General features: G+C 38.8%; 1 protein-coding gene across 2 annotated transcripts in view; it reads right to left on the bottom strand.

Moving 5' to 3' along the window:
* Positions 1-13,392, bottom strand: part of LOC145286245 (EEIG family member 2-like) — a 384,201-nt gene that overhangs the window by 56,092 nt on the left and 314,717 nt on the right. For both annotated transcript variants that reach the window (XM_080135066.1, XM_080135065.1), the window contains exon 3: positions 11,732-11,922. In XM_080135066.1, the coding sequence (XP_079991192.1) occupies positions 11,732-11,922 (191 nt within the window). The remainder of the gene's footprint in view (positions 1-11,731; positions 11,923-13,392) is intronic.

The raw sequence follows: 13,392 nt of genomic DNA, 5'->3' as shown, positions 1-13,392 counted from the left end.
TTTTGTGTTAATTTAGTGTTCGTTTTGATTTTATCAATATGTTACATAAAACTTTAACAATTCTTGAAATTGTCTCCCCTTGAAATTCTTCAAAAATGAAAACAAACAAAAAAATGTCCTCTAAATCTAAATGGCACAGAAAAATCAAACTCAAAGGAAATAACAGAATAACAGATAACAGAAAAAACCTAAATGTTTTCCGATTAACATAAAAAAAAAAAAAAAAAAAAAAAAAAAGCTCCATTATTCTGTTTACCTGGCAACGGAAAAGTCTAACAATTGTTGATAGCTGAATCTGACAGGTGATTCTGAGCGACACATCCATGCATGAATGAACAGTTACTTATGAAAGGGGGAGAAAAGGCAAAGAACGAAAGCTAATAATAACGCAAAGGTGACTAATTCTTATATTATTGGAAAAGAAAAAAAATAAACACCTATTGATCAGAACGTTGCCTTTGTATTCAATCTATGTTACAAATGAACCTCTGTAAATTATAAATGAATCAAGTAGTTTTATTTTGTGTATTCTTATTCTCAACTCTAAACAAACACACACACACACACACTGTTTATGTCTTTTATTGAACAATAAAATCGAGCACTGTATTCTGAGCAATAATCAGTTCTTAGTGATCATCGTTTAGAGGTTGAAGGTTCAATCCGTATTACAGGCGACGCCAAGATCATAATTACAAGTTAATACTTCTACCCAGTCATTACTGAAGGAATGAAAACAAGCTATCTCCATGGACTAAATTAAGGGTCCTGTTCAAAATTCCATACATATTCTAGAGTTCCACAAGATGGACCTGATGATTGGAGATTACACCGGCCAAAATGTTGCGAGAATAACATTCAAGATGAGAATATTAGTCCGAATAATCTAAATAACACATTTCCAGAACATGGAACTGGTTTGATAATTTGCATAGCAAACTTGATCCCCATCTAAAAATGAAAGATTTTTCAAAAACTGTTCATATAATTTGAGAATTTGCTTGATTGATACAGTCTTGCTGAGAAGATAAACTGTCTGAAAACCATTCAGAAATGTTAACCAAGCAAATACCTTCCATCAGACACCTGCGATAATCAGGTCTTCGGTATATTGTAGTCTACCTTGCATTGTAAAGAACCTACAATTAATTTTATAAGATTGTATTTATATAATGGCTTGAATTAAAGTTTAAAATACAAAAGTCAATTATCATTGTTCAATTGTGCTCTAAACAGAAACATTCATTTTGAACGCAACTTTGTCTTATCAAAAACCTACAGTTGATTTTAAATGCCAATCCCTTCTGCTTGTGTCGTGATTAAACTTCTCAAATGAACTTTTGATGTCAGGCTTTACAAAGATGTTAAATTTGTTCAAAAGCAGATTGTTCTTTCTTTAATCAAATTTTTTATTTATTTTTTTTTTTTTCGATAATTTGAGAACCGAGTCTGGAACCTCTATTTGACTCAGAAGATAGACTATCTGGAAACTGTTGCGAGATGCACAACCAAGCGAATACCTTCCATCAGACACCTACTACAATCAAAAAGTCTTGCTTCCAAGGATTTGGATTCATTGAAGCTCTGCTATTTAGCAACTGATTTATTAAACACCTACAAAATTATTAACCATCTTTCAAACAACGTGAATCACCATCATGATCTATATGCATCTAACACATGCTATGAACATTGCCTCTATTCCCATGACTTACAGAAACAGTTTTTCATGATCAAAATTGTGTAAGCAATGAAATAAATTGCTTACATTAGTTGTTAGACGCAGAGATACTACAATCTTTAAAATCTTCATGCTCCCAGAAATTAACTCAAATTACACCTGCGCTCCCTCTGCCATACACATGCACACGTTATATCGAGACTTTTGCACCATTCATTTTCTAGACAATTCTATGTACTGCTAGCAGGGAGACCCGATGTTGCCTGGATTTGAATGAGAATCAATCAATGTTACACACCATACTTTTATTGTCATCAAAATCGGTGAAATTGCCTATTTTTCAATCAAATTGATTGATCACCTACTCTAGTCAGGGACCCATCGCAGTGCACTGGGAGAAAGTTTCACATACTTCCCCACAGTGACTTAATCCACAATACATTGTAGTCTACATTGCACTGTAGAGAACCTACAATTGATTTTATAAAATTATCTGTAAATAATGACTTCACTTCAAGTTTAAAATGCAAAATCAAACATAATCGTTTAATTATGATCCAAACAAACATTTCAAATGTGCCCGTCTTATCAAAAAACCTACCATTGATTTTATATGCGGGGCCATTCTGCTAGTGTGGTTGTAGAACTTCTCAAATGTACTGTTTGATGTTAGGCTTTATAATGGGGTTAAATTGATTTAAAATCAAACTGTTCCTTCTTTAATCAGTTTTTTTTCCATTATCGATAATTATCTTAGGCATTCCAATACAAAACCTACCTAAGAACACTCCCAGACACTAAGTACATGTGTGTTAAATTTTTTAAAAAACCTGCCAAAACGTTTTGGAATCTATAGGGAACACACACACACAAAGTACTTTTTATATATAAACAGAGGTAGAGGTACATGTACTTTTGACAAGGTATAGTGCACCTCCAGAGAACTGTACACAATTTCATTAGTATGATTAGCAAACCTATGCCTGCTAAAGTTGCATATTTTTTCTAGTATATATGAACGAACGAACATATACAAAACCCCCTCCACTTTCAAAGAAAAAGGTAATGCCTGGGGAGATGGTTTCATGACAACAGAACAGATACTCCATTACCACCCAAAAAACAAAAGGAGTCGCCTCATTGGCTGAGGCTATTGAATTCACTTGATTGCCTATTTGCAAAGGCTCCCCTTCTTATGGGTTCGCATGTTTAGCTTGGATCGCGACTCGTAATATTTGTTTTGATAATAAACTTAAAGTTGATATCGATTTATAGTACCTATTTACAATGCCTCCCCACGGGACAGAGTTAGACACCAGGGTCGTTTTTTTAACGTGGAGAAAAGGTACAAAAATAAAAATTGTCTCAGTCGTGAAGGATTTCTCCTCCACTGAAAGAGAACGAGAAATGGAAGTGCCGCATCTGAAGAACAGATACTACACTTTGATCTTGGCCAAAATCGATTTATAGTAACCGACACACAAAATCTTTATTATAATAAGATACTCGTTTCTCTCCAATAAAATTTTCTAATAAACACAGAACAGTAATGTAAATTATGGAGTAAAAACTCCAAAAGACAAAACTTGTCAGTTTTTTGGGTTTTTTTTTAGTTAATCTTTTTTTATGTAAGCCGGAAAAAGAGTTTAAAATACCAGTGGAATATGCAGGACAGGAAGCGAAGGAAGAAACACCTTCAAAGAATCAAGTGTTTAAGGTGCGTGTGTGTGTGTATATATATATATATATATATATATATATATATATATATATATATATACACACTACTACTGTGTAAAGTGGTGTTGAGTTTTACAACCTACATACAGTTTAGACATTCAGAATTTCAATACAAAAATTTTGTGATAAACGAAAAACGAAAAAAAAAAAAAGTATTTAGTCTAAGGATGGAATCGTCAGTGATGTGTTGTGGATGCCAAAACAAGGATGTTGCTCAGTGGGGAGACTGTATCTACATGAAGCAGACGACTCGCAATACACTATGAGGAATTACCTGGTATGATGGACGATAGAATGAGATGACGTTAGAGTCAGGAGGATCTGTAACACTAACAGAAATCGATGACTTTAATAGTTTATATTTCTTCATCGAAATCTAGTGGCTGATACCCTTTTCTTCTTGCTACCCTTTCTAACAGAAGAGACGTTGCGAGTCTGTCTTTGCCTATCAACAATTTCCTTTACTCTCTATGCCTACAACTAAACGAAACTTTCATGAGCAAATCTTTCCTAGAATTTCACGTCTGTGGAACAATACTGTGGGGCTGCTTCCTAGCTGACTGTAACATAACGAGGTCATTTGCAAGAAAATTAAGACAAGAGTTTGGGATAAATGAAAACAGAAAAGGATAAATGAAAACAGAAAAGGATTCAGTCTCAAAATGACTTATGTATCAAAAACATGTTCAACCACTTTTTTTACTTATATATATGTACAGACATGCTAGGAAAATACCCATCACGTGATGGGGAAAACGAATTCACAGGACAAAAGTTTTGCAACACTTTATGAAGATTAAAATTATTGATGGGATAATTCTAATATTTTCTTTAAATTCGAATGCAATTATTGTTTCTGTTCTAAATTCCCTGTCCAAATAGAATTGAAGATTTCAATTCTGTTTAAATTGATAAATATTTAGTTATAGAGTTACTTTATTTATTTTATTTCTGAATTACAATAAGAACCTATGTAACGTGCACATATATTCTGGCAAAAATAAAAATACATTTGTGGGAATACACAAATAGATTATACTATTTTTTTCTCAAATGTTTTCTGTAATTCTTTAAAAAATAATGAGGAATTTAAAAATGTACTTTTCTCAAAGAGATTTGTAAAAGCCGATTTGCAACAGTTCGTCATAAGTTGACAATTTTTTTTTTATATAACCAATTGAACCAAGTCGACTGGGACCTTTGTTTAGTGATAAAAATAAACTAGTAAGTTACTAATTTTAAAAATGAAAATACTGCAAAGAAAAAAAAGAAAAAACAAGAGACAATTCTTTTGACGGACCTGAACAAGACCCCCACCCTCAATTTTGCTTTCAAAATAAATTCAAATTTTAGGGTAACTTTTGTTTAAATTATTAGTTAAATGTACAAAATAATTAACGTCCCTTCTCGTCCCATGTTAAGAATGGCTTTCAGTTCAGCACGGTTCGTTAATCGAAAAAAAATGGGGTGGGGGTGATTCTCGTTCAGGTCCGCCATTCTTTTGCTTTTCGCTTCACTTCGAAAAATCACCCTGGAAAATCTCATTAGTATGTCCTGTATTTAAGAATTCAGGTGATTGCCCATCTCCCTCTCAGTACAGGCCAATAAGTCTCCTGTGCGTCATGAGTAAGTTGCTGGAATCTGTGTTAGATAGAAAAGTAATCAACCATCTCAGCAAAAATAACCTTCTTAGTGACTCACAATATGGTTTCCATTCTGCTAGATCTACAGCAGATGTGCTTACAATTATATCTCATAGGATTAGTGAATTTCTCGACGGAGGCTACCTTTCTAGGGCAATTGCTCTTGACATATCAAAGGCCTTTGATAGAGTATGGCATAAAGGTTTACTTCACAAGATCTCCAGCTACGGTATAGCTGGAAATGTTTTCTCAATCATTAAATCATTTCTCTCTGATAGGTTCATAAGAGTAGTAGTTGATGGGCAAAAATCAGAAGCTCTCAGTATTAATGCTGGAGTCCCTCAGGGGTCCATCCTGAGCCCAACTCTCTTCCTGATCTACATTAATGATCTTCCAAATCATATCATTACATCATTCGTAGACATTTATGCTGATGGCACTACTATCTATGGTAGCACATCTCAGACCGTAAACAACCAAGTTCTCTCTGATTCTCTCTCCTCTGATCTTGAGCAAGAGGTACAATGGGGAAAGAGGTGCATCTAAAACCAAGCTTTTATCTTTACATCATCAACGCTCTGATCCCCATCTGGCATCAATTGAAATGAATGGCTCTCGTCTTGGGGAGGCCTCATGTTTTGACAAGCTTCTGGGCTTGACCTTTACTCCTGATCTTAAATGGAACACATACATTAAATCCGTTGCCAAGGCCGCTGGAGAAATGGTGGGATCCTTCTATCGATCCAGTGGATATCTCACTGCTGCTGCAATTCTCTACATAAGCGCCAGGTACGTCCTAGGATGGAGTACTGTTGCCACATTTGGGCAGGAGCTGCTAGAAAGGACTTATCCTGCTTTGATAGAGTTCAAAACAGATTCGTAGCCCCGTAGGGGATGTCCTTTTCTCTTCCCTGCAACTTCTTTCTCACAGAAGGGATGTTGCGAGTTTGTCTCTGCTTTATCGTTATTTTCATGGCAAGTGCTCGGCTAAGCTCCAATCTCTGCCCCCCCCCTCACCAAACTTTCACAAGAAACACCTGTCTAGCACCATCACTAATTTCCTCCACTCTTTATCTGTGCATAAACCTAAACATAGATTCCATGAGAAAAGTTTTCTTAGAACTGCACGCCAATGGAATTGTCTTCCGTTTTCCTGCTTTCCAGCTGACTACTATATGGTAGTCTCCAAGTCTAACGTAAACAAGTTTTTGATGAGCCGTTCCATATAAGTTATCAAATTTACCGAATTTCATTACTAATGATTACTATATCGTCCAATTTCTACTGTACACTCTTTAACCCTTATCCTCGAGTGGCCTCTTGGCCTTGATAAGTGGAGATGCCTATGTAAAAAAACAAAAAAAAAAAAAAAAACAAAATGGAAAATACATAAGCGAATGTAATAACCCTGTTTAAATACCAATAAAAAAAATTTAAAAACACGAACGTGATGCAAAATAAAGAATAAGCAAACAATGTTAAAAAAAAAAAAAAAAAAAAAAAACAGCGAACGCAATGGAAAAAACAAAAAAGAACAAAAAAAAAATGGCGTAAATAACCCGGTTTCAATATTAAAACTTTAAAAATCGAGGAAAAAAAAATAGATCTGACATCTTGGCTTGAATGTGCAATCTTAAGATAACGATGCTGCTACTATACCAACTGTTCTATGACCGAGTGAGTGAAATAAGATTTTTTTTTTTTTTATTAAAACTAATTCAACAAAGAATATTTTTTGCGCATGCATGTATGGCTAAATTGTCATGAAAGAACAATTTTTTGCTACTCCTCTCTGTAGAAAAGTGCCCAGTTGAGGGTGAAGGAATTAATGTTTTTAGTTAATTTTTTTATATTTGTTGTCCGAAGGGTTGAGCTTCAAAATGATACCGATCTCATGAAAATCCGTCTAAAGTTTTTGTGAAACATGCATACATACAGATTTTTGCCATTTATATTATAGAAGATTACGTTTTGCCTTTGATGTTGTAGGCTGCAGACGATTCCTTTATTTACATTATATGGATGGTGAGAATTGAAATTGAGATATTGTCCAGTAAAAGTTGGTTAACATACGGTTGATCTGAACTTCTGAGTGAATGGTTCTAGAAAGCAAAAATTATCATGTTTCTTTTCCATGATGAACTGTACAAACAGTGCTTGAACATCTTCCTGATAAGGCTAGAGTATGAACGAGTCATCTATATATCGAAACCACGTTTGACAGCTTCAGTGATGTGCATCATAATGCAACTTCCTCAAAACATTCCATGCATACATTGGCCAATACGGGATGCACACACATTATATACAATACTGGATGCACACACATTATACACAAGTGTTAATTAATAATATGATAAATACACGTACATGTACCAACATATTCCCATGAACAGTTATGCTTAGATCAGTAATAATTCCACTTAAAAATACATTTTTATGTGGAATGGAGAGGAAGGTGCGATGTAGTGGGTGTGAGAGGCTGACATGGAATCACATTTTTCAAAGAGAAATGATCTTCCGCCGCCACCGGATGTGGTCGTTTTCAGACACTTGAAAGAAATACGAGTCACATTTTGTTTAATGTTTCAGCACATTTTTAAGTTGTCAATGACATGGGGTTAATCAAAAGGTGTGGGTTTGATATGCCTTAGCTGAAATATTTACTGACATGGGAAAAAAAAGAGGTAGAGACAGAGGAGACACGAAAAGGGGAAAGAGGTAGAGACAGAGGAGACACGAAAAGGGGAAAGAGGTAGAGACAGAGGAGACACGAAAAGGGGAAAGAGGTAGAGACAGAGGAGACACGAAAAGGGGAAAGAGGTAGAGACAGAGGAGACACGAAAAGGGGAAAGAGGTAGAGACAGAGGAGACACGAAAAGGGGAAAGAGGTAGAGACAGAGGAGACACGAAAAGGGGAAAGAGGTAGAGACAGAGGAGACACGAAAAGGGGAAAGAGGTAGAGACAGAGGAGACACGAAAAGGGGAAAGAGGTAGAGACAGAGGAGACACGAAAAGGGGAAAGAGGTAGAGACAGAGGAGACACGAAAAGGGGAAAGAGGTAGAGACAGAGGAGACACGAAAAGGGGAAAGAGGTAGAGACAGAGGAGACACGAAAAGGGGAAAGAGGTAGAGACAGAGGAGACACGAAAAGGGGAAAGAGGTAGAGACAGAGGAGACACGAAAAGGGGAAAGAGGTAGAGACAGAGGAGACACGAAAAGGGGAAAGAGGTAGAGACAGAGGAGACACGAAAAGGGGAAAGAGGTAGAGACAGAGGAGACACGAAAAGGGGAAAGAGGTAGAGACAGAGGAGACACGAAAAGGGGAAAGAGGTAGAGACAGAGGAGACACGAAAAGGGGAAAGAGGTAGAGACAGAGGAGACACGAAAAGGGGAAAGAAAAAAAAAGACAAACAGGAGAGACATGAAAAGTGGAAAGAGAAGGAGAGAGGAGACACGAAAAGGAGGGGTCAGAGAGACACACGGGAAACACGAAAAGGGGAGGCCAGAGAGAAACACGGGAAACACGAAAAGGGGGGAGTCAGAGAGACACACGGGAAACACGAAAAGGAGGGGTCAGAGAGACACACGGGAAACACGAAAAGGGGGGGGTCAGAGAGACACACGGGAAACACGAAAAGGGGGGGTCAGAGAGAAACACGGGAAACACGAAAAGGGGGGGGTCAGAGAGACACACGGGAAACACGAAAAGGAGGGGTCAGAGAGACACACGGGAAACACGAAAAGGAGGGGTCAGAGAGACACACGGGAAACACGAAAAGGGGGGGGTCAGAGAGACACACGGGAAACACGAAAAGGGGGGGGGGTCAGAGAGACACACGGGAAACACGAAAAGGGGGGGTCAGAGAGACACACGGGAAACACGAAAAGGGGGGAGTCAGAGAGACACACGGGAAACACGAAAAGGGGGGGTCAGAGAGACATACGGGAAACACGAAAAGGGGGGGGGTCAGAGAGACACGGGAAACACGAAAAGGGGGGAGTCAGAGAGACACACGGGAAACACGAAAAGGGGGGGGGGTCAGAGAGACACACGGGAAACACGAAAAGGGGGGAGTCAGAGAGACACACGGTAAACACGAAAAGGGAGGGTCAGAGAGACACACGGGAAACACGAAAAGGGGGGGGGTCAGAGAGACACACGGGAAACACGAAAAGGGGGGGTCAGAGAGACACACGGAAAACACGAAAAGGGGGGGTCAGAGTGACACACGGGAAACACGAAAAGGGGGGAGTCAGAGAGACACACGGTAAACACGAAAAGGGGGGTACAGAGAGACACACGGGAAACACGAAAAGGGGGGGTCAGAGAGACACACGGGAAACACGAAAAGGGGGGGGGTCAGAGAGGCACACGGGAAACACGAAAAGGTGAGAGATACAGAAGAGATAGAAAAAGGGGAGAAGTTTATCTCATCCTCACTGATCCCTTCGTCTTTCTCTTATTCACTCCTAGTCTCTCCCTCCATTCTCTCGGAGTCTCTCTTTCTCCTCTCAGGGTCTTTCTTGTACCCAAGCAGTCTTTCTGTCTTCCTCGTTCTCAAGCCGTCTCTCTGCCTCTCTAAGATGGCTCAATTTTCAAGAGATTTTTCCCCTCCGTATTGGGTGCAGTTTGTTAGGATATGGGGAGCAAACGAGTGATGGTCTATGGTGGAGTCACAGTGTAATGATAGGTATGCGTGATAACAAGGACATGGCCGATCTTCATCAATGCCAACTTCATGTCAGCGACGTGAACATGGATCAAAATCGCTCACACCTCACCATTAACAAAAATAATAAAAGATGTCAGATTCAATAATGGTGAAAACGAATTTTAATGTCCATAATATGGTTTTATTTAATAAAAATAAATCATTGTTTTGCTGTATTTTTTATACGCGTGTGCTGTGTCAACACGCGAGAGGAAGATTAAATCATCAAATGATTTATGAGATGTTCATAGTTCTTGTAAATGTTAGATGTTTAGAATCATGCATAGTTGTGCGGACTTAACCTCCGACTGAGGAAATCAAGTTTTTATCTTTAGAGAAAAATGTTTTTCTTTTTTAACAAAAAGAAAAAAAATTTGTTGTATTGTGACCCGATGGGGACCGAGCGATGCCAAGTGACCTTGCTAGTCGACACGAATTCAGAGGAATTCGCACGGCTGAATTCTAATGATGATGATGGTTTGATGTTTTAAACAGAAATGTCTATGGGATTTTGTCAGAAAGAGAAAAAACAAATAACTGTTTTTATCTCATTGTCGTTATATATCTGTTAACAACGAAAAGGTTGCTTTTAAAACCTCTGTTGAGCGATATGAAGAGACCCAGATATCTTAGCCGACAGCTTGGGGTGGAGGTTGGGGGTCGCCGCCGAGCGTTGTTCGACCGGGGTGACTAATCACCTCTAATTTGATTAGTAGAAACACCTCAGTGCAAATGGGGGTTAAAAATTGGGTAGAGATAAGTTCGAGAGGAGGAGTAGAAATTTATAGGATAAAAAAAAAGAGAGGGAGAGGAAAAGAAAAAGAATAACTCCAAAAAGGCAGAGGGAGGAATTACTGATTTGATAAAAACGAGACACTTGGCTAATCGGGGTCTTCTTTTCACTCTGGCAGCTGATCCCATCCTGTGGACTGACGGTAGATGAAGAACAGAGAACTTGGTAAAGGAAAGAAAACTGCCAGCCCCCTAAATTGCGTGACTAGGCCAGTGTGTAATTATCATTTGTAAAGTTAAAGACAATAATCAATTCTATGTTAAGAAAAAACAATTAAGTTTTGACTTTTTCTTTAATTGGAAACGCTGTTGTGAATGCAATATATTTCTCCGATAGCCCAGGTGACGTTTGGAAACTGATTTGAAAGCAGAACCGGAGAGCGACCAACGACGACAAATTCGACCACTAGGCGAAAACACGAGTGACACCACAAGTATCAGCTACAGGTGCATCTCAACCACGAGCCTATGTACCTGAGCTGCCCTGTAGGGGTTACAGTATTAGTTAGTTCTAGTAACATGATAATTTTGTTCTATTAATGTGTCTGATATGGCAAAAGGTTATTGGAGAGGGGAGGGGTTAAATGCAGTGAGATTTGAGCATTAATGTTTGCTGCAAAAACATATTTTTCCTTTTGTGCTTACGCCATGTCGTTTAGCCTACGGTCAAAGCCCCAGACGGTTTGTTGTCAGCTTGCAGGGGAAAAAGGGAAAAAGACGCTCAAAGTCATGCTGATAGTTTAACGTCACACACAAGGACGGAGTCAGACGGTGAGTTACTTACTCATAAAATTGCATCCTGAACTGGTTTGGATTTCGCACGGTTCCATCAAAAGCCGCCAGAAACAGATTCTAGAAAAGTTGTTTTCTTTAATAGTTGATTGGATAGAAAGTGGATACCCTGTCACGTGGTATAGTCCTGAACTACATCCACGCGCATATTTACTTTTTACTTCTACAGAATTTGCGTGGGTGGATACGACAAATGTACTCATAACTGAAATGTTCTTTATCCATCCATTTTAATGTCTCTGGAGTATCGCTATAAGTTGGCAAATTTTTGCTCCACCTCGTAAACCGAGTGAGAAGGAAAAAAGAAAAACGAAGCAAAGAGAAAAAAAGAGAAAGAAAACAAAAACAAATGAGAGGGGTGCACTTACACTTTGAAAACAGGATCACCGGAAACCAATGTCATTTCAATCGTAATCTTCAATGTGGAATTGTCTTGACGATTTTTACAATCATAACCATTTAGGATGAATTTTCGTGACAGGATACCAGCTCCTGCAAATTCGGACAAATTGATGTCTGCGTAGCCAAGTTTCTGGAATGATCTACCACCTTTTAGTTCCTAAAAAAAACAAAAAACTTAAGAATTAAGCTTTTAAAAGGAAATAAAAATCAAACAAAAGACAATAACGATTAACATCACTTTTAAGCAGTTAATTTTATAATCAATTTTTGGATATAATATGATATAACACTGTTTTAAAAAGGTTACAACACGAGAATAGAACAGTAAAATATATCAAGAACATACAAAAATGAGGGTTGTTGGTCTACCTGACAAACAACTTTGGTTGGTCCACCGGATATTGACTTCCATTCTATATGGCCTTATCTGGGATCAACTTATTCATAGGTAATACAGGTAGTTCCGCCACACAATCCCCTCCCAACGCTGATTACTCCAAAAAGTGTATTAGTATTTCTTCTAGTGTCGTAGACGGTCCTTGAGGATGTCGTGGTTTCAAAATCACCACCTCCATTTTTCTTTCTTTCTCCGGCCCCGTTGGTTCTCTTTGCCTTCCCTTCCCTTAAACAAAGGACGCTATAGGCTAACGCGAGCACATTCACCTTCCCTTTTTTTTTTCCGTCCTCAACTCCTACGCACGTCGGAATGCAAATATATCAAACAAAACGCCAAAAATTCAGGCAAGTGACTTTTTACTTTTAGACAAAATGAATTTAAATGGAATCAACAAACTCCCAAGCTATGTTTGATTGCATAAATTTCATTGTGGAATTAATTAGAGTCGTTTGTTTGTCTTATTGCCTCTAACATCATGCTGGCCAAATGAATACAGCCAGCCTCGGCCCAGCCAAGCAGTTTTGGCCGGGTCTGGCGCCCCGGCCAGGGAGTAGGAGGCTCCCGAAGCGACGACTGATGCTACCAGCCGAAGGATTCCCAGCAGCAGCAGTGGCAGCCATCTCAGCAGCAGTTCAACCAGCCCTTATCAGGGCTAATAAGTTTTTCTACTAATGCGATTCAGTACTGCTTGCCTCCTAACTTCCAGCTCACTAACTATTTCCTGTTCATTCCCGGTGCCTTCCAGCTCCTCCTGCAGTTTTCTGGTAACCAGCTCCCTACCGACCGTCAACACTGACCCCTATGCTGTCAGTGCCATCCATTCGTTAACACTGACCCGACGCTCTCAATGCCGTCCATTCCTAAACACTGAACACCTCATTCTCAGTGTCCACCGACCGTTCCAGATTGCCCCGACGTCCAGCCGATCGTTTCAGACCTAGTGAGCAACCCTAAACCACGCTACATCTAGAGTACCTGTTCCAGCCCTCCAGATCTTAACTTCCGGTGACGTGCGACCTTCCGGACAACCAGCATCCAGATCATACGATACCTCGCTTCCTTTGCAAATAAAAGGCGAACCTTCGTATTTAACTAAACAAACTGTGTCATTCTTCCTTGCCTTTTTGCTGTTTACTTTTTGATCGTGTCTACCTTGTTGATTGTCCCCGGACGACAGGCCCCACAACAAAGAATTAATTGCTAAAGACGAATTCTTTTTTTTTTTTGACT

The sequence above is a fragment of the Euprymna scolopes genome, chromosome 10, assembly GCF_053919585.1.
Source record: "Euprymna scolopes isolate OS-2025 chromosome 10, ASM5391958v1, whole genome shotgun sequence".
NCBI classification, from domain to species: Eukaryota; Metazoa; Mollusca; class Cephalopoda; order Sepiida; family Sepiolidae; genus Euprymna; species Euprymna scolopes.
The sequence above is the reverse complement of the archived record's forward strand: the minus strand, read 5'-3'. Positions and strand labels throughout refer to the sequence as shown.